This window comes from Pinus tabuliformis, chromosome 5_2 (genome assembly GCF_031772625.1).
Source record: "Pinus tabuliformis cultivar Carrire ecotype Pingquan chromosome 5_2, CPIR1, whole genome shotgun sequence".
In the NCBI taxonomy this organism is placed as follows: Eukaryota; Viridiplantae; Streptophyta; class Pinopsida; order Pinales; family Pinaceae; genus Pinus; species Pinus tabuliformis.
This window is the reverse complement of record NC_142306.1, coordinates 487,549,982-487,572,470: the sequence shown is the minus strand read 5'-3', so window position 1 is coordinate 487,572,470 and position 22,489 is coordinate 487,549,982. Positions and strand designations below refer to the sequence as shown.

At 36.4% G+C, this 22,489-nt stretch overlaps 1 protein-coding gene across 3 annotated transcripts in view; it reads left to right on the top strand.

Annotated features, from left to right (window-relative positions):
- Positions 1–10,551: 10,551 nt before the first annotated feature.
- LOC149159822 (uncharacterized) overlaps positions 10,552–22,489 on the top strand; it is a 51,956-nt gene continuing 40,018 nt past the window's right edge. For 2 of the 3 annotated variants that reach the window (XM_089436582.1, XM_089436581.1), the window contains exon 1: positions 10,681–10,834. Coding sequence is in view for 1 of the 3 variants with exons in the window: in XM_089436583.1 (XP_089292709.1) it covers positions 10,730–10,834 (105 nt within the window). In the remaining 2 variants the exon portion in view is untranslated. Of the gene's footprint in view, positions 10,835–22,489 lie in introns of all 3 variants that reach the window. The other variant, XM_089436583.1, reaches the window with a different exon arrangement.

Genomic DNA, 22,489 nt, shown 5'->3' with positions numbered 1-22,489 from the left:
CAGCTATAGTCATATATGATGTAGCTATATATATATACATGTATGTTTAAATATTTGGAAATTATATTTTTCCCCAAGGGAAAATCGTAATTTTATTAATGAAAACAAAATTACATGTTGTAGATGCTTGAAAGCATTCCATCATCTAGTCAAAGACTGATGATCATAAGTTCATACAAAATAATCAACTAAATAGATGAAGAGAGAAGGTTAAACTTTTCTCCATTTCATTTTTTCAACCTTTCACCATTCTCCTTGAGATGGCGAGGAGGAGACAATAACTAGCTGATTTCCTTCTTTTATTCTTGAAATTTCCTTATCTGAATTAGAATTGTCTGATGCATGATGACGTTTGTATCCACTAGAATCCTTTGCTTTTGGTATCCTTGCTAGATTTGTTGCAGTGACCTGTAAATCAGTTGGTTCTTGTGATACTTCCCCCTTTCCTTCTTTTTCTTGCGATTTATGATTTTCCACATTGGGAATGGGAGCTTTTTCTGCTTCGTCCTCTTCCTCATCTAGCTCATTTGGGGTAAATTGCCATCCTTTGGGCTGCTTTCCTAGTTTCTTCTTCCTTCATGATTCTTTCTTGGCTTTAGGGCACATGTTTTGTAGATGTCATGTTTGTCGGCATATTCAGCATCTGAAGGCTGTGTTCTTGAAATCTAGGAGCTGAGTCCAATTCTGCTTGTTGTGTGTCAATTGTATGCAACCTGGAAGGCCTTTACTGAGGTCCACTTCTACGCATATTCAAGCAAAAGTATAGATTCGTTCCTCCATTCTTTGTGTGTTTGTCTTTATGTATCGTCCTAAAATATTCCCAATGCCTTCTAGCACTTGGTCATGCCAAAAGTGTAGTGGGAGGTTATGATGCCTAACCCACATCGACATTTTTTATACAATCATGGTGTTTGCTTCAAATTCTAGGAACCATGGGGTAATGAAAAGTATTATTGATCCCAAAAACCATGGGCTTTCCTGAAGTACAATTTCTTGATCCTCTGATCGTGCAAACTTTATGATGAAGAATCCTTTAAAGCAAATATGTATTTCACAGTTTGTTGTCCAATTTGTGAAGATCCAAAGGAAAATATCCATTGGTTTTGGTCATAAACTGTTAAATCTGTAGATGATGGATTAGGCTTTATAAGTTGTGCAAAGATCGTCTATTTCTAAAATATCTATGACCAGTTCTAGGATGTAATTCAATTGTTCCACTATGTAGGGACTAGGAGTGTTGGGTGTATGTTCTGACTTTGTTGTAGCAGTTGGTACCCCTTGTAGAATGTTTTTATAGGAGAGACCACCCTTGATATGTTCTTTGTTTGGTTTTGTACCCTTGGGTAAACTAGATCCGACAACCCCACCTGCTGCCTTTGACTTACTTGATCCCGCTGCTCTGCCTCTTAGTCTCAGATTTATGATGATGGTGGTTGAAGGACGAATGTTGTAATCTTGAAGACTTCGATCATACTACAGAGATATGCCACCATAGATCAGGTTTTGTAGGTGCGGTGGATAGCCTAGATTGATCATGATGTTATGCTTCAATTGAGAAACCTTGTCAGATGTCTGTACCCAAACTGATGTTGATTTGCCAGCAGGATTTAAAAACAAATTTGGATAGTGTTCTGGTCTTCCAATTCTTCCTGATCCAGGGGGACGTAAGATACAGGTTTGGTATCAGTGACATATGGCGCCTCAGAAGCCTGCAACGAAGTTTGCATTGTGGGCATAAGCCATACTATGTTGTGTTCTCTGACGAAAGAGGGTTGAGCTGCAAAAAAGGGTTCCAATAGCCATAGATTTGTTTTTGATCCGACTTGCATTGAAGAAAAAATATTTGGATCTAAAATGGACAGATCTATCATAGATCGACTTAGCTTTATACAGGCTATCTGCGTTTCTGGAGGAGCCTAGGCGAAATGTCTAACCGCATCGACAGAGAGAAAAACCTCAGAAATTTGATGAGATCTCCCAGCGAGTGTGATCACGGATGCATATATCCAAACCCATACAACATAGAGGGGAGATACGAGTGTGCATTGACACGACTCTGCAGGTGCATATCTAACCCATAACAATAAATTGATTAGAAGATAAAAATTCCCCTCTTTTGCGGATAGTAACCAAATCAGATCTGATGTCCATAAGAGATCGGATGGAGATCTCATGACATCCTAATCCATCCGGCTCAATACAATGGTTCCAGATCTGTCCATCTACGAACTGGGCAAGAGACACAGTCCTAATGTCAACAATCTCCACAGATGCGGAGAGTTGCGAAACCCTAACTTTATCCATCCTTTGAAGACAAACAGAGATCTAATTCACATCATCCTGGAGGAGGGAGCCGTAGAGGCTCACTCTCTCCATATATCGTCCATCGCAGACCTTCGCCATCGCCTCACACCCTCCATTGCCACAGATCACCAATGCTTGAGATCCTCCATCGCTGCAAATCTTTGCCATCACAAATCCCTCATTTTAAAATTATAATTATTTTAACAAAGAATAAAAAAATAAAAAATAAAATAAAACATTTAAAATAAAATTAAATATTTTTATAAAAATTACAAATAAAAAATATATTAATAAAATTATAGTATAATTTCTATTAATATTAATGAAAAATATTTTAATTTTTTCAAGGAAAATCATCCTCTCCCTTAGTCTTAGGGTGGGAGTGAGGGTTAATATAACAACATTCAAAAGAATAAAAAATTATTTCAATAAACTTAAAGTATAAATTTATTGGTATTTATGAAAAATATTTTATTTTTTTCAAGGGAAATCATCCTCTCTTTTAATTTTAGCGCGAGAGTAAGAGTCAATATAACAATATTCAAAACCATGTAGCCATTACAACAATATTTCTCATCATTAAGTCATACATGGGTGGGAGAGATAACAACCATCCCCCCTAACCACCTCAAACAAGGCTGCATAGCTAGTGTTCCCTACTGCTTAGTTTAATTATTGAATTTTGAAAGGTATGAACCAATAACCACATTTGAACAAGGGCTACATTACATATACTCTCCCTTAGTTTAAATATAGCTGAATTAGAGTAAAAACGAGACTTTCATTGGGGGTGATTCAGAGAGATGTAATCATAATAATGGGAAAAGTATAAGCCTTAGTTTTAATTTTTTTGTGCAAAGGGTTGAGTTTGATTGTATTAACTTTCAATTAATCATCTTTTCATAATAATGGGCAAAGTATAAGCCATAGTTTTAAATTTTATGTGCAAAGGGTTGAGTTTGATTGTATTAGCCTTCAATTAATCATCTTTTTTAAGTTCCTTGTTTCATAACTAATATTCTTTTGTCCAAATCATTTTACAAAATCACAAAGTTTTCAAAATAGAACAATCATAATTTTGTTAAATTGAAACATTTTCATACTTGTATTTAATGTGGTAAAACCAAGTGTCTTACACAATCACAAAAATGTCTAATTTGGAACATCCAAATAATACTAATTTGTGTAATACTAATTGCATGTTGATTTTTATTTTTAAATATAGCTAACATGTTTTTTTATTGATTATCTCAGAAGCCACACGTGTAGACTCTCAGTCGAGCACTAAATAAATTACATCTCTCTTATATTGGTTATAGAATGCTCTTTTCCACACAATAATTTATTATTATTTTTTAAATAGAAATTATATGACACTTTTAAGTACCATTTGGTGAAGTATCAAGTAATATGGTGTTATTCATGGTTTTTGGATTAATGAGGTATTTGAATCTCATTTTATTGCACAATTTGAGGTTACTACGAAATTGAAATCCCATTAAAAAAATGACCTAATGACTTAATAGGTGGAAGAAATGTTGCACTAGTAAAATTTTGAGTTTTTTTTAGTATATGCACAATGGACTTTCTCTAAATCATAATATTTAATTTTAATTGTACTTTCTGTCTTGTGTATTGAGTTCATTGTAAAAAAAACATTCTCTCAAAAAATAAAATCATTTTTATCTCTTTAGATATTTAAATTTCCCATCAACGCTAGAAAACATTAAATCAAAATTAAACTATGTTGAATTTTAAACTTCTGTGGTCATTTCTTGGAAAAATATGATCCGGATTATCCACAGTATTTTGTTCATTAGATCAACGTTTCGAACCCCAAAGGGGATCCATCATCAGGATAGAAAATGAGTGATAGACTGAGAGAAGAATTTTGCCGACCAAGACGGATAAATAGAAACCTAATGGCTTGATAAGTTAAAGAAGAAGCCGACTAATTCTAAAATATATAACCTATTTAATTTTTATTGTTTTAATTTAATATGAATTATTAGATAATTAATTCATGAATTTATTTCTTCCTTCTAATTTGTTTTAATTTTTATTTTAATATGAAATCTTATTATATTATGTTACTTAATTAAATAAATAGTTTATATTAATTTTAATTCATATTATTTATAAATAATATTAATTCTTTTAATTGCCTCATTAAAAAATTAATACTTTTAATTGCCTCCTTAATAGATGTAATATTTATTACTTTAATACATAATAAAGATAAGTGAAAAGAAATTAGTGATTTTTTTAATGAAATTGGGTTTGTGTAAATAATGATTTTTTTTAATTTTTGTATAAAAAAATATTTAAAAGTTAAATGTTCTTTTGATTAAGCACTTCATATATTAAATTATTGATAGATTACATTTTTCTATTAGATAAGCTGGTTAGTTTTAATTCAAAAACATTTCATATATTACATTATTGATAGGTCACATCTCTCTATCTCTCTATGAGATAAATTAGTGTGGATTCCAAGTTAGTGAAAGTAAATCTTAATTTGATTATAATACTAATATGGAGAAGAGTGAAGATATAGAAAATGTAAGAAATGTTTCAAAATTTGATTTGAGAAAGTTTCTGATAAATATAATGACAATTTTTCTAAATTGAAATATTTCATGTTTCATCATAATAAATTATAACAATATTTTTATAAAAATATTTTTTTTAACACAAATATTAAAAAAAAAATAAAAATTTAAATCAAATATTAAAAAAATAAATTAAAAAATAAAAGTTATCACATCAATTCGGATTCACTTCAAAATTAACTCTTGGAATTGGATTTTTTTTTTGTTGTTGTTGTAAACATTATAGAGCTTTCTGTATTTACCATTTCAGAAAAAAAAAAAAAAAAAAAAAAAAAAAAAAAAAAAAAAAAAAAAAAAAAAAACTTTACATCCATATCCTCGGGTTAGTCACCTGCCTGGAGGAAACCAGGTGACCACCGGTCAGCATTATAACCATTCCAAAATTTGAATAAGTTCATGAGAAACCATCTACTTCTATCATGCTTGTCTCTACTATTGTCTCTACAGATCAGAACATAAATACTTATTTCCTGCATCTACAATGGAGTTCAAAGACAAAATATCAGACTCTAAACTAATCCTCATCAAAGGATGCTATCTGAACTGAAGCCTTTGCCCCAGGGCTTGAAGCCTTTACCCCAAGACCTAAAAGCTCGCGTCCCTGTGTCAGTTTCTATTTAATCTCGGTTAGGGTCTGCTCAATCCTGTCCAATGCAAGATTTTTCCTGTAGGTCTGGATCTGTATAGTCGCAATGTCTTTGAGAATTTCCACCCGAACTGGGTCTTTCTCCTTGCTGCTTTCCTGTTTGTCTAGAACTTCGCCTTCCATGTGTCCATGGTGAAGAGTCATAGCCCAGGCTACAACGTGTTTCATGATCCAGTATTGCTGCAGGGTCTTTTTGAACAGTGATTGCTTACCATTTGATTCCATGGGTAAGTCTCTGCACCTAAGGTTGTTTCTTAAATCTCGCTCCCAGCTTCAAATTTGGTCTCTGGCCTCCTTTGGGTTTCCTTCCATGTAGGAGTCTATGATCTTCTTCATTTGCTCTTCGTCGGGCTTCCTGCCCCTTTTCTTTCCCTTACTGCTAGTGCCTTCTTTTTTTAACGTCCTCTTACTTCTCCTGGGGGCCATTCTTCTTTCCTCTTGGCCTTTAGCTCTCTTTTCCTGTTGCTTTTTGTTCTGATTCACAGTCTTGCCCTGTGCTGAAGCGAGACCTATCACAGAATAAACACAATTGTCAGTCATGTCATTTAAGTTTGCATTATTATCCATGGATTTTCTTGCCCCCCCCCCCCCCCCCCCTCTTATTTCCACTCCTTCGGTTTCCCACCCTTTGAGTTTCTAACCTCTGGCTTCCTTCCCTATTTTGAATGGTTGGGGTCATTAAAGTTCTTTTGGCCTTGGGGTTCCCATGTTTACTTTGCTTAGCCCAGTCCATGCAAAAAGCCCACTTTTGGTTTGTTTGCCTTTTCTCTCTCAAGGGTTCACTCCTTGTGCGAATTGGGTTACGAGAACCTCTCCTTGGTATGGGTCTTTCAGCGTGGCCAGCTGGGTTTTGGCTAGCTAAGGTTTCTCCCCTCACCATAAGGTGCAACTCCATCCCCCAGGGGTTCTGGATTTTCCTATCCCCTCTGCCGTTGTTCAACGCAACAGTCGTTCTTCCTTTCCCTGGACTATGATTTACTAGGGCCTCTATTCTAAGGTGGAGGTCGAGTGAAATTGGGTCCTGCAAGCGATTGCTCTCATACTCCTCACCCTTTATTTTAACTTTCTCTCCGTCCCTGGCACCCAGGAACTCTTCACGATAATTTCCTTTCATGTCTCTAAAATTTCTATGACAATTGAGATTATCCACCCAGATTTGCACACCATTCTACATTCCTAACCTATGTTTTAGACCAATTACTCTTTCATAGATTGGGATGAGAGATGTCACATATCCTTTTACTATGCTGCGCCTTGCTACCTCCTTCTGCTCCCGCTTGCTGCCTGCTCTTTTGTTCTCACCACCTTTCCTTAGACTTTATCCCTTTTTCGTTACCTCCTTGTGATTTTACCGCCAACTGTCCTGTTTTTGCCTTGGCACACCTCACTTCCCTCCTGTCTTGGGATGCTGCCCTCCTGTCCTGTCCGCCGTCCTTCACTTATGTCTTTCCTCTCCCAACTGCTCTTGCTGTTGGGTCGCTGGCTCCGCCCTACCACTTGGCATTAATTCGCTACCCGTCCTCGGATTTGTTGTCCTGGCCTCTCCTCTTCCATTCCTTTCCATCTCTGCCCCTGTACTCTCAGGGGTTGTCCTTCCTGGAATTGGAAAAACTTTTTAATATATGCAATATCATACAAAATACATGCATATATAATGGTGTAAAATCATTCCAAATACATAAAATAACAAAACTAAAAAATGTATTCATATTTTATCAATAACATTTAATTTTTTATGTTTTTTAAAACCATCATCACTCATTTTAAAATATGAATATTAGAAAATATCCTAATAATAAATATATTAAAAATTAAATTTGTAAATTTTCATTAATGTAACATTAAATTACATTATTATTATTATTATTTTTTAAAGGATGAAATTTAGTAGCACATGTACTATTTTATAAATTATATGCATTTTATAAAGAGAGAGTTGTATATAATCAGTTTATATTCATCTTCATTCTGGATTTATCGAGCACGGAGAGGGATCAAATCCTTTTTCACTCTAAAAGAGGTTTACATCTCAAGAGGCTAGTTTAATTTCACCCTTTAAATAGGCTATAATCCACATGAATACCCTGAGTTCTCATATCATGGGCCAATACCATGAAGTTATTCTTTTAATGTTTTATTATTATTATTATTATTTTTTTTTCACCGAGTACAAATATTTTCCCTTAGGGTTATTTTTTATTTTAGGGTTAAATATGATATTACATTACATTACAACATCTCTACTATACCAGGTTGGAGGCGCAATTATTCACAATACACAAAATAATAAAACTAATAAGTATTGCATGGTAGCTCAATTCCTACACTTAAGTTAAAAATTATGTTATGGGAAAAATTACATACAAAATTATAACCTACATTAGTTAATGTTAGCTAAATTTATAGTGATTAATATGCAATTGGAATCCTATAATATTGCTTTGGGAGGAACTAAAAAATTGATATGTGAAATGAATAAATTAATTGTTTACTTAGGCACATGGACTTGCATAAATTTTGCTTCGTAGTAACCATTAATAAATCTACACATTTACAGTTTTACTCCTACATAAGAGTTGAGGAAAACATAAATAATGGTGAGAAGTATGTTTTGGTAAATATATTTATTTACATCTTATTCCTATCCATTTTTATGCAAATACTTGCTTAAATTATCGTGGAAAGTAACTAATAGTAAATGTGTTATTTACTTCCTTCAAAGTTTAAGAATAAAAAACCACTACACAAATATCTAAAAATAATGCATGAATATTGCAACTATATCCATAAATTGTGGCATAAAACAGGTGAGACAAGTTATCCACATCACATTATCTTGTGCAAACATGATCTTCAAGTTATGGTTCAATTTAATGTTCGAAAATTGGATCTGTTAATTGGACAAGTTATCCACATCACATTATCTTGTGCAAACATGATCTTCAAGTTACGGTTCAATTTAATGTTCGAAAATTGGATTTGTTAATTGGACGCTCTCAAAATAAAATAAAATTAAAAAAATAATGTAATGTAATGTGAATATTTGAACTTAGCCAAAGTTAAAATTAAAAAAAAGTAACCCTATAAAAATAAAAATGACCCATGGTATTCATGTGGAATATAGCCTATTTAAAGGGGGAAGATTGATCTTAATTCCAGGTCTACCAAGCACCAAGAGGGGTCAAATTTCTTTTCACTCTAAATGAGGTTTATATCTCAAGAGATTTTATCCTTCTCTGGGCTTGGTAGATCCAGAGTAAAGATGGATCTAGGCTGGTAATATTGAAAAATAAGTATTTGTTTTTCAAAGTTAAACATTATAAGTTATATTGGACAACTTGAGTGGGCCCAATGGTTATGAGCATGTGTTTCCTTCTAAGAGGTTACAAGTTCAAAACGAGAGGGGGTAGAGTATGTATGCCTTCGTAGACTTAGCAATGAAATCGGTGCCTGGAGGTGGGTCCCTTGTCCCAGAAACAAGGGGGTCTCATACACCAATTTGGTGTCACGTTTGGCTATGACCTTAATAATAATAATAATAATGGTTGACATTTTGCTAATAACATTTAGTTTTCATATTTTTCAAAATAATCACAATGTTTTTTTTTTGGGAGTACACTTGGCAAGTGAGTGAAAATGCAAAATAAACATGAGTACAAGGTCTCATCTTCAAATCAAGAATATCTAATGCCTAGCCTTGTGTTGAGTGACAAGTATTAAGGATCCACACAGTAATAACTGTAGTAATCAACACAATGATAATTGTTGTAATCAACACAATAGTAGCTATCGTAATCAATCCCACACAAGGATTATATAAATAATAGACCTAGAAATACAATACCATCCCAATTACTCATTCCCCTCTAACAAAAAAGAAAATAAAAAATATAATATTAAATCACAAATTTATAAAAATATTAAATTTCCATCATTAAAAATATCACAAAGATTATGAGTTGCGATTGTGATTCAAAACATTGACTTTCAAAATGTTAACTATGAATTTATCTTCGATACAACATTTTAACATTTTGAAACATCATAAAGATTTTAACAAAAATACAAAACAAATTTACCATTTAAAAAATTATATGCAAACATCATCCTTTTTACGTTTTTTTACTTAAAGAATTCATCATTGTGCGAGAGGCACTCACCGAAGTATTGGAGATGCTACCATGTCTTGTAACAAAAAATAAAATAAAATAAAAGACATAGTCTAACTTACAAACAAAATAACTTTTTTCATGATATAATTTTAAGCAAGAATGTAATTTTTTTTAATGCATAAATGGATTCAACACCCTCAAAAATCCCTAGGGCACTTGAATTTTACAAATTAAACAACTTAAACTCAAGATTTTTGTTAAAATTAATTAAAAAATCGTGAAAAAACCATTTCTATATAAATTAGACTATGACAAAATAAAATAAAACAAAATAAAAATAATTAATAATTATAATTATAAATAAAACATTTTCACTGGATCAAATTACATAAAAATAAAATAAAGGTAAACTTAAATCAACCTAGATCTATCTTTAACTCCAAATCTACTAAGTGCCAAGAGCTCGAACCTCTTGAGATGCAGACCTCTAAAATCTCTTTTCTTCAAATCTACTAAATGCCCAGAGCTCAAATCTCTTAAGATGCAAACCTCTAAAATCTCCTAGAGTTAAAATAGATTTGATCCTCTTCACACTTGATAAATCCAAATTTCAGATAAATCTAAACTAACTAAAATATACTTTAAAAATCTTAAAAATAACTAAAACAAATTACAATTTAAAAACCTAATAAAAAAAATAAAACAAATTACAATTTAAAATCCTAATAAAAAATAAAACAAATTACAATTTGAGATTTCATAAACAAACATTATCCGCGCTACAGAATTTCACTTAGCAAAACCATAGAGATAAGTGGGAACCATGACATTTTAAAAGTTGTATAAGCAATCTAAATCCATGTGACTTCAAAGTTCGGAGGTGAAAGTGCACATGGATAATTTTGCGTATACAAAAGGTAGACGTAGTAGGTGTACCAACAATAGTATGGTATACAAAAGGTAGACGTAGGCGTAGGCGTATCTGTGTCAGGGATCCTTGTTGTGCCTTTATTAAGACGCATTGACGGCTCTTAGGTTCTTTTCTGCTCGATCACATGTTGCGGTCGCAAACGCTTTGCGAGCTTCCCTTTGCTGCGCACTCGGACGAGGGTTTCCTGAACAGGACGAGGGTTTCTGCGCAGTTATTGACGAAGTGGCAGGTATGTCTAACAGGCCCAGTAAAACACACACCTATTTATTATTCAATTTTATTTGCTTGAGCCGAATGAGGTTGCAAACCTCCAGGGCGCTTCTTATGAATCAAATAAAATTTGGATTAGGATTTCTGGTTTAATGGGTAATAGGAAGATTTATACAAAATTTATACTGATTTTGTGCAAGGGATTGCTAAATTTGGAAAAATACGTTCTGAAAAACTCAACCGCCTTAAAGGAAAAAATATTAAATCTTGCTGAAGGACTGGTAACCCTAGCAGTATTTGACGGGATTCTGTAATCTGTGGTTTGCGTTGTTTGAGTTGGCGAATTAGAGAAGATCTGAAGCCTGCTAATGCGAAAAAAAATCATTTGGAAATTTCAACTATTAATATAATCGTTACTGCTTAAATTTTGAACTCGGTATGTGTAGAATCCGCTAATCTTCTGACATGATAGAAGATCTGAAAGCATGTAATAACTTCAAGCGACACAAGGTTCCAGATCTCGTTGCTTTCAGAAAAGTTGTGCTTGATGAATAAAACTCTTCATCTCTCTCCCCCTCCGTCTTTTTCCTCAATTTATTGGACGTTCACTTGAGAAGCAACCGACGATGGAATATTTTCTGCCAAAATTTAAACTCAGTATTTGCTCGTCTGGTGAACGAAATTTGTGATGATTTTTTATAACGGCCATAATAAAATCCAATGTTCCAAAGTGCCACTTAGCGTGCAATAAAGTCCAGGAACCTTAAAATTCAGACTACCATCCTGGAATGGATAACTAAGATTATAATCATCAAAATCAGCTAGCGGGGACTTCGTACACTGATGAAGTTGGAGTACTAAACTGTCCATTGGGGTTGGATTCACTGCAGTCATCCCTTCCTGAATGGCATGTTAAAACGGGATGAGGTCAGGTGCAAGTCCCCAGTGAATTTAGTGGAAGTGATACGCCTGACTTGGCACCTAAAAGTAGCCCTCAACCTTGAGGCATGTTTCTTGAAGCAACTTCCAGAATAATATCAACATCATAAATTTAGATTGTCAAGGAGCTGCGGTGGTGAGACCCTGGCAGGAGAATTGTCTTTGCCATTATTCATTTGAATGACATTTATAGGCTATTATCATCTGTTCTTTGACATTTATTTATTGAAAAATGAGGAGAGCTTTCACAGTCCAAGATTATGAGATATCACTTTTTGGGATTAACTATGTATTCAAAGGCATTTATTTGTGACTGATGACTTTCCCAGGAAGACCTTGTTTTTTGGTGCAAGTCCCATAGGTGATGATTGATGCGTTGATTCATTTAACCGGTTTTAATGCCACTTCTTCACCCTTGCGAGCAATACTGGATGAAATGAGTGCTAAGTGGACTATTCAAACTGATGAGTGTTGAACTTTGTAGCTTGCAAGGTACTTCTAGTCTTGTGTCTTGACTAGAAGGAACTTGATTTGCTTCGTTAGGAGCTTGCATTCGACATGTAGAGTGTGCAAGTGAGTTGCACGCATGTTGATGTGTTGTGCATGATATGCATGAGATGTGCATGTAAGGCAAGCTAAATTTATGACTTGTACTTGAGTTAAAGTAGAGAAAGCTAAAGATAGGATAATTAACTAAAGTAATGTCACTTATCTTCAGTTAACTTGATGAGCTAATTTTTGGCTCTCAATCTTAGCTTAGGAAAGTTATAAATTGAGCCTAAAGTGAGGTGCTAAGACATACAATAACAACACAAGATTGAGAGAGGATTCTTAGTGAGCGTGTGATGGGTTTAAGAGAGTGTAGTGAGGCTGGTGATCGGTATTGTATTCTCTTAGTTGGGCCATTACTTTTGGTACGGGAGCCCAAGTAAGTTCCGTGATTAATTTATGAATGAAAAACTATTGATTGGGCATAAATCTATTTATGTGTGTGTGATTCAGATTGATTATTATTTTTTTGCTTCTATATTTTTTATGTGTTAGTAATCTGGTCGTGTATTCATTCCACTAATAATTATTGGGAATCGAATATCAGGTGTTGGGTTTGGAAATTCTAACATGGTATCATAGCCCCAACTTTGAATCGATCTCAGAATTGTGGGTTAGGGTTCGTATTGGATCGCTGGAGCCAGCTTGGCTGAGATCATACAAACACTTTTTTTTTTTGTAAAGTGGCGAGATTTTTTAAAGGGTCAAGGAGTTTCTTTTTAACAGGCTTTTTTGGGTCGAGAAAAATATTTATGATTAAAAAAAACAAGGGGAGGGGGGCAATTTTTTTTTCAAGGAAAAAAAATATAAAAAAGGGGCATTGGCTTGGGTGGCCGACCAACGGGCCAACCAGCCGCAATGACACTAGATCTAGTAGCAAACCACCCATTGGCGCAGGGGAACATTGCAGAGGCTGAATTCGACCAAATCGAAACAATGCAGTGATTGGGGCAGAGAGTAGCGGTGCAGGAGTCTGGAAGCTGGAGGGCTGACGGGCCATGCAGTTGACGACAACTGATAGGTTGTGGTAGCAAGGGAGACGTTTAGGTGTCGACAGTCTTTGTCGCGCTGTAGAGAGAGGTGTGTGTAAGTTGACAACTACAAGTCGACATGGTTGCAGCAGGTCATAGACAAGGGACCAATTGCAGTAGGGACACTACAAAGGAGTACAACGATCGGGGCCAAGAGACAGAGCCCAGACCAGTGTCCACAAGTTTCAAATCATGCAAGTTTTTTTTTTGGCGTCGAGCGACAGAGTTTGGAAGTATAGGGCCATAACAGATAGTCGACCATGAGATCGACCATGTTGACATTTGGGACGTGAGGGAGAGACAATGCATAGTGGTAGTGACATACAAACACATCAATACTGGTAAGATTGGGCAAGAGGAGTCACAACCTCCACAATTAAAATTAAAAAAAAACTGTTGCTAGACTATTGAAGTGTCCAGGCAGCACTGAGGATTTCCAGGCAGTGAGCAAAAAGGCTTTGGGCAACCTTGGGAAGTGTGTATGAAGTCTCAGAGAACAGGCAAAAAGTTAATTGTTGGTCAGTTTGACAGAGATGGCTATTGGGCAACGTTATGAGGATAGGTTGGACGGGGTAGGAAAATTTAGTTCGTGGAAGGAGCGGATTGTTCTATTATTTGAGGAGTAGAAGTCGTGGGACATCGTGGAGAAGGCAATACAAATTCCTGTAGATCCTAATCAGTTGGTTGCGTTAAATAAGATAAACATGAAGGCCAAGAGAATAATCTTGGACTCCATTAGAGACCATGTTATACCTCATGTGACGGGGAAGAAGTATGCTTATGAGATGTGGGCATCCTTAACCAAGTTGTACTAGAGTACAAACCAAAACAGGAAGATGGTGTTGAAGGAGAAATTGAGAAACATCAAGATGTCTGAAACTGACACAATTGCATCATACCTAACCAGGATCACTTAGATTAGAGATGATTTGGCAGTAGTGGGGGAAACTATTGATAGTGAAGAGTTGGTTAGATCAGCCTTGAGTGGCTTTCCTCTGAAGTGGGATGCCTTTGTTGATGGGATCATCGCACCGGAGAATCTGCCTAGTTGGAACTTGGGTTAGATTGTGGGATGACTTCGTACAGGAGGAGACCATGAGACATTCCAAAATTGCAGGTGAACATGATGGAAAGAATGAGGAGGAGAATTTTTCTCTTGTTGGAAAGGGCAAAGGTAAAGTAGAGGGAAGTGAGGGATTTGCTTCCACGAAGGACATGAGCAAAGTGAAGTGCTTTGCGTGTCACAAGACTGGTCATTATGCGAGTCAATGTCCACATAAGAAGAAGAAGGAGGATCAAGTGCCTGAATCATCATCAACTAAGATTGATGTCTTTACGGAGAAATACAAGAAGGAATTTTCTCTAGTTGCTTGTGTTTTTGACAATGGTACTGTTGTGTATGAGGAAAGTGGGTTATGGCTAGTGGACAATAGAGTGTCTAGTCACATGACAAGGATGAGGTCAGTGTTCCGCAATGTTTCGAAGACATACTGAGTGTGCCATGTGAGTTATGGAGCTACCACCACTCATGCGTGGAGAGGGTTGGATAACTTGGATGTGTCAGATTCAGCTAGAGTCAGGATGATTTCTAGACGTGATAGGGATGTTGTTTGTTCCAGGGTTGATGGTACGTGTTCTATGACTATCAACCTTGGAGGATGTTGATATAGAGTTTTGTTTTGAGATGGACACGTGCTTCTATATTCAAAGGGAGTGACCTTGGATGCAACTGTAGTGCTTGGCATTAGACAGGGGCAACCATATAGGTTGTTGGGACAACTTGTGGGTATATTCGAGGGGATCTTGGATACAGGATCAATGTCAGTTGCTAAGAGGGAGCAAGTGGCAAGGAAGAGTGATTCTTTAGGTACTGCCAAGAGCCTCAGTTGGTATGCTATGACATTGATGGATGCTCAAGAGTAGGATCCTAGGAGCATGGTTGGATGTGACAAGTTCTCAGCTTAGGTAGCAGTACAAGCTTTAGTGTCAAAGGTAGTAGCTACACATATTGAGATGGGCTTGGAGACAGATTCTAGTCTTGTGTCTCGACTAGAAGGATCTTGATTTGCCTCGTTAGGAGCTTGCATTCAACATTCAAAGTATGCAAGTGAGTTGCACGCATGTTGATGTGTTGCGTGTGGTATGCATGAGATGTTCATATAAGGCAAGCTAAGTTTATGACTTGTACTTGAGTTAAAGAAGAGAAAGCTAAAGATAGGATAGCTAACTAACGTAATGCCACTTATCTTCAATTAACTTGACAATCTAATTTTGCCTGTTAATCTTAGCTTAGGAAAGTTATAAATTGAGCCTAAAGTGAGGTGCTAAGGCACACAACAAGAACACAAGATTGAGAGAGGATTCTTGGTGAGCGTGTGCTGGGTTCGAGAGAGTTTAGTGAGGCTGGTGATCAGTATTGTGTTTTCTCAATTGGGCCATTATCCTTGGTATGAGAGCCCAAGTAAGTTCCATGATTAGTTTATTAATGAAGAATTATTGATTGGACAAAAATCTATTTATGTGTGTGTGATTTAGATCGAGTATTATTTTTGTACTTTTGCTATATTTTTATGTGTTGAAAATTTGGTCGTGTTTTCGTTCTACTAATAATTGCTGGGAATAGAATACCAGGTGCTGGGTTCGGAAATTCTAACAATGAGAAATTAGTCATCAACAAATGACACTAATGGGACTATGGTTATAGATGAATTTATTTATTTGTTTATGATGATGAAAATTGTACATAATTTAATGGATTGAGTTTACTTCCTACATCTCAATGTCTTCTGCAATACTAAGAATGGGTTGTAATTGATTGACTTTCTTAACTACTAAGTGTAATGGCAACAATGATTAGAGAATTAACTTGCCTCAAGTTTTGTGAGAAATGATACAATTCCTTTGCTTACACACACATATCGCATATATAAATACTGCGAGAATACAACAATTATAAAATTGATGTCAAATTTTCTTAAAAAATAATACTATTTTTCATGAAGACGTGGGCGTGAGTTATATATTATGGAGCAGCTATTGCAAACTCATTTTCAGGAATTACTATGTATATTATGTGGACAAATACGATTCTCTGATATATAATGTGCACGCCATACTAGCATATATGACTCCCCTCTCACCTTCATTCATTACTCAACCATCCAGTTAGAGACCTGCAATTCACTCTTTCATTTCCCAAGGTCTCTTGCCTATCACATTGAAGCAAGGGTTTTCAATTCCTAGACAAAATCTTGTGTGCGAAATATTTGTGTTGTGGCAAAATGAAAGGAAATTTTACAATTGGCTATTAAAATGATAGTTTTATCATTGCTTATGTTAGTGGTTGTAAGTTATAAAGGAATTTGTGGTTGGATTGTTTAACAAGAAAGTTTTTAAAATAATTGAAAATGTCTTTAAGATGTTCAATGAACTCTTTTCTTAGTGTCATTGAAATTTGCAAATGTCAGTAAATGGTCCACAACGCTTCTTTTGGTGCTATCTAAAATCCTAGTGAGCATGGCATACATGGTTTAAAATAAATGTAAGTGCATGCTTCTTGTGGATCCATGTTAGATTGTCTAACATGCTTAGTTAACGTGCTCTTCAAATGGTCTTCCTTGTATTCTGTTGTTCTCAAAAGGGAATTTTGATTCGTGGATAAGTACTTTTGTTCATAATTGTTTTGCTCAACATATTTTGTAAATGTCAATCTTGTCTCATTGTAAAGTGTAGATGTTTTCCTCTTGTAATGAGTTTTTGTTTGCTTGCATAAATTGTCGCCCTTTTGTGTTTGTCCAACTAAATCTATAATTCCCATTTAGGAATGACAGTAGTGTCTTTCTAGATTATTAGGAGTTACATAAGGTATAAACTGTATAAAAGAGTCCTTTTTCTATTTAAGACCCTCAGTTCCTTTTGAAAAAGAAGTTCGATTTTTTTAACATGATGCCATTTTCCATTTTCTCAATAAGCCCCGTGTCTCCACAGTTGAATTGCTTTCAATTTCCATCTTGCTGTCATCTTAGCTCATGTCAGTTTTACTATTAGAGCCTGATTTTGTTGTTAGACCTTACATTTCTCCAGCTAGGCTTCTTAATAAGTATGCTTCCATGGTTCACCCATAAGAATGTTAGCACATGTTTCTTCTCATAGGGAATTTGTTTGTGCATCCAAGATTGCCTTCATTACCTTTGTTTTGCTACAAACCTGCTTATTCATTAGAAATTCATTGTCCATGCAATAACGAACTGTTATTGTTTTGGATATTACACATTTGCGTTATCCTTTGGAGCGTTGGCTATTGTGGGCTCTCTTTTTTTTCCTCAACTTTTAATCGTTGTTTAAAATTTGGTGTTATAGAAACCTTCAATTTAGCAATTCTTATTGTGGAATGCTTTTTGGCGAGGGTCAATGCTTTTAGGTCAAATTTTACACTTATTGGTCTTGTTACCCACCACTTTGTGGATGATATCCCTAGGAGAATTTTTTTCTCCAAGATGGTCCTCAGCTGACATCCATCAACTCCTTGCAGCCACTAGCTAGCTCATTGTGCCATCTTCTCCGCCATCTAAGCCAACCATGTGGTCCCTCGCACATCTACCATGGTCATATGTTTGAAGGTGGGCCTCCCAAATCTAAAGATATGCCTTGTCATTTGGAAATTGAGTGTTGTAGTTTACTTAGCATGGACACTTCTGGGCATGGATTAATGGGGGTATTCGGCGGAAAGAATGGGCTAGGTCTGTGCTTCTGTCCCCTAGACCCCTTTTAGGAATTAAACTTAGATTCTAGTCCCGCGAGATCTCTTTTATTGACCATTTGGTTCTAGGGATGGTATTTCACGGGAAACCTTGATTTTGGTTGCGTGGTCCCGCTCCCGTATCTGCTTATATTACCCCCTTTCCATCCATTGTTGCCTTATCCATCATTTCCCCCCCTGGGTCCACATCCCTCCATTGGGTCCACATAGGGTTAGCTTGCCCCTTCCCCTTGCCCACACCTTGGGTCATGGCCTGGAATGAAGCCCGGAGGTTGATGCAGCTGAAAAGAAAGTTAAAAGCATATATGGCCACATTTAACAGGAAAAGTACCACAAAATGCAAAAGATGGTTGGGACAAAAACATTTTAGCACGTGGGCAAAAGCCAATACATGAGCTCTACTCCATCATCATGGCCATAACCCTGGTTCCTACAGGGTCTATGAACCTTCTTCAACATATAGGAACCCATGATTGTACCAAACCCTAGTGGGTGATGAACCACCCCACCTTAAAAAGGGGGGTTCCACTGCTATATCTTACACATCATGCTCTAACCCCTTGAGCCCTGAGCAAGTAATCAAAGAAAATCATAAAAAGGCAAAAGGCATATAAAGAAGGGTGGAAAAATCAAGGCCGAGGCACCTCATGTACCACAATTGCTCCCTCCTACACATTATAAACCCAAGTGTGGGCTTCCCTCTTATTAGATACCCTTGTACCCCAACAGGTGACCTAGGGCTGTCTCTTCTCATCCCCTACTTCATTCACGTATTTGTCACATGCCACCACCTTTTGAAGGATGTACCTTTAATATTGTCCCCTTTAGAAGTAGAAACCACCTAATAGGGTGTTTGGTTAACCCCATTTGGAGTTTAGGAGACATTGGCACATCCCGAAGCCCATTATGGAAGGGCAGGCCATTATGAAGTCCCCATCTGTGGTCCATGATTAGGTAAGCTCATTTACTCGATTTCTCTAATGACTTGTTGTACTGGAAGGTTAGGGGACGCATTGGATCTTATGTAGGATTGCAGATGGTTTCCATTTGGAGTTTGGTCTCCCTATATGGGGTCTTAATCCCCAGAGGGCTACATTGGGACATGTAGGGTGAGCGTTGAGAGCCATGGGCCTCCACAACATCAGATTGCACTCTATGGATCTCCACAACCATTTAGAGATTGCTCGTGGTTCGCTTATTGGATGAGAAGGATGCACCTGATCCATCATGCCCAGTCGGCCCCAGATCTACACCATACACTTGGCAGATGATCCAGGACTTCCACGATGATGTGGCATCACCTACACCATCATCCTAGCCCTTGCAGACGATCTACAACATCTTCGATTTGTTTACAGACCCACGAGGACACTTGTGTGCCCCCTCATGTCATTTGAAGCACCACAGGTTATTACAAGCGGCCAACCCCTTGTCCCACTGCTTTTGAGGGTCTTATTTTTCATTGTGGCACCCATGGACCTCATTAGGCCTCTTAGAGGGCCCTACGACATGCATAGATTATTATTTGACCTCTTGAGAGGCTTACTTTTTCATTTATGAGCTAGTTTGGTGGTCTTGTCAGCAAAAGTTGTGTTATTAGCAAAATATTTTATTTTTGGCGCTTATGTAGGCCAATGAGGCTAATTCGGACTCCTAAGTTGTGAATAAATAGGAGTGAGATGAGTTCATTTCTCATCATCACTTTGGATTGAATCTCTCTCTTCTTTAGAGAAATTCACACGTTTTCTAGAGGATGAATTGGAGCTTTTATGGATGAATTTTGATGTATGGTTGTTGGTCTATCTTCTCTTGGAGCTTCTCTATTGTCATTTGTGAATGGTTGGATATACTCTATTGCATGTAAGTACAAAATTTTGATGTTATTCTTGTTACTTTTTGTGGAATTGTCTCTATTATAACGTTCTCTCCATGTATGGGCCATGCAGTGTGAACGAAATCTCCTAGGGGTAAATTTGACCTTGATAAGCCATTCCTCTTATGCATTTGAAGTATAAAGCTGCAAGATTGCTTTCAATGGACTTAGAGGGTTTGTGAAGTAATTTTGAGGCTTCCTTGATTGGGAACCAAGAAACCTTACACATAATCAACATAGACTCCATTCTCCCAAGGATTAAGGCACTGATCTACCAAGGGTGGCCACCAAAACTCTTATTTTTTCACCTTCTCCCAAGTCTAGCCACATTGGGGTGCCTAGGGCATCGATTTTCCAACAAGTTAGCTACTAAAAAAATTCAATCTCCTAGGGTCTCTTGTACTAGCCTTTTCTCTAGCCCTCCTCCAAATTTGAAGACATTTCGACGGTGGAGTTGGGAGAAAAGCCAAGCCCTAGCTTTGAGACCAAAACTTACCCTACCATCCCTAAGGTTAACACTTCCTAGGGTTAAACCAACATCTTTGAGTAATTATATTTTCTTTGATCATCTCCCCACCTTGTCTAGGGTAAGAATATCATTGGTTTCTACATTCCTTCCTCGTACCCTAGACGGGGTCCATGCCATCCCCAAGGTTAACACTTTCTAGGGTCAAACCAACATCTTTGAGTAATTATATTTTCTTTGATCATCTCCCCACCTTGTTTAGGGTAAGAATATCATTCGTTTCTACATTCCTTCCTCATACCCTAGACGAGGTCAACTTGGCCTCGTGTGGTCCTGCTCCTTTGAAAGGCCCTTCTTCAAGAACCATCCGGGGTACCAATTCTAACAAGGATTTTAGGGATTGGTAAACTACTTCATAAGTCTTATCCCATAAACCTAACTCTCAAATCCTCTCTTTTCCTTTCCTAGGATTTCCTAGTACCCCATACATACCGGGATCCCTCCCATCGGTGAAAGTCCATAAATAGAAGGGAGCCTTAGGTGAGGTGATAGTGGGCTAAGAGTCAATTTGTTGCCCTTGGCCTAACATTTGCCCTTTAGGGATTCCCCTTAGGTCCCCTGCTAGTTTGAGCGATAACAGGTCCTATTGATGAAGCTACTGCAAGATGCTGCCTTGTTTTCTGCATTGATCCTTGGTGAAGGGTCTGTTTTAAGTTGTTATATTTCCCTTAATTGGCCCTTTTGATAGAGATATTATTGCAAGCTTGTCATGTCCCTAAAAGGGATTTTATGTATAACCTTTTCTTCTTGTGGTTGGTGTATGCCTTGAAAGTTGGGAGTGACATGGGGCTTGTTTTTTCACATTTACCCACATTTTTCTGTCGGCAATAGCTATGAAACAATTCCATGGTTCTACCATTTGATGCCCTCCTCTGAAATTTCGAATTCCTTTGTGCACGGTGCCCATTTTAGATGTTGCTTACAAACAGTAGCCACATCTTGAATTGCTTGACGAGCAAGGATTCCCTACTAGTATGAGTGTAGTTGCATTTGTTGGCATTGAATGAAGAAAGAGCCTACATTTTGATTGTATGAGTTATAATAAAGTGACTGCAGAGGAAGTTGAAAGACTGCGAGTTTTAGAAATCAAAATATATTAAACTTAGAATATGCCTAGTATATTACTTTTTAAATCTAATTTTTTTTTATTGTCAATTTACTTGAAGGTTATTCTTTTCCTTCTTTAAAGTGAGACTCTCTTTTTTGGGGAACTTTTTTTAATTCTCTTCCTTTCTCTTGCTGTTTGTTTTATCTAAATATGGGTTCATAACTTCATATCCTTACCTTTTCTCAAGTCGAAAGAGAAGGTTACCTGCATTTATTTTTGTAAAAAACAAGAAGGATATTTACTTTAGGGAATACAAAATAGTATAAATCGCCATAGTTATAGTTATAGCCGAAGGGAAAATTTTTCCCTGAAACTAGTAAGTCTTGAGGCTTCCTTGTTGAACAACCTAGCTTTATATACTTGATAGTTTTGTTAGACATAGAAGGGGAGTATTAATGTGGAAAACATATGGACATGCCAGTGTAGTAAAATAACTTGCAAATTGCAACATCACAGAGAGAAAAGTTGAGACTGGTTGTCTCATTTTAAAACAGCTTATTCAAAATGTAACAACCCTGACATATTAAATCAAAAGAACAATTGAAAATACCTCGCAAAACTGGGAGGAGTTGAGATCGATTTTCTGTTAAGTTGTTCTTATTAGAGTCCTCTTATGTAGTCTGTCCAAAATCCTAAAGCATGAATTTTTTATATATGCCCTTCTGATCTCCCTTCAAAGTCATCAAGATATTCAATTTTAGCTAATTTTTGTTCACTTTCTTCTCCCATTCTGTCAGTTACTCTTTGCTACTTGCCTTATTATCTGTGTATTGATGCAGGTTACCATTGAGTAACTGAATTAAAATTTCAGATTTCCACCCTTATGTTTAATTGCTTGCAGGTGTTGTAAGTCAACTAAATGTGGTTTGAGAGATCGTAGAGTCTTTTG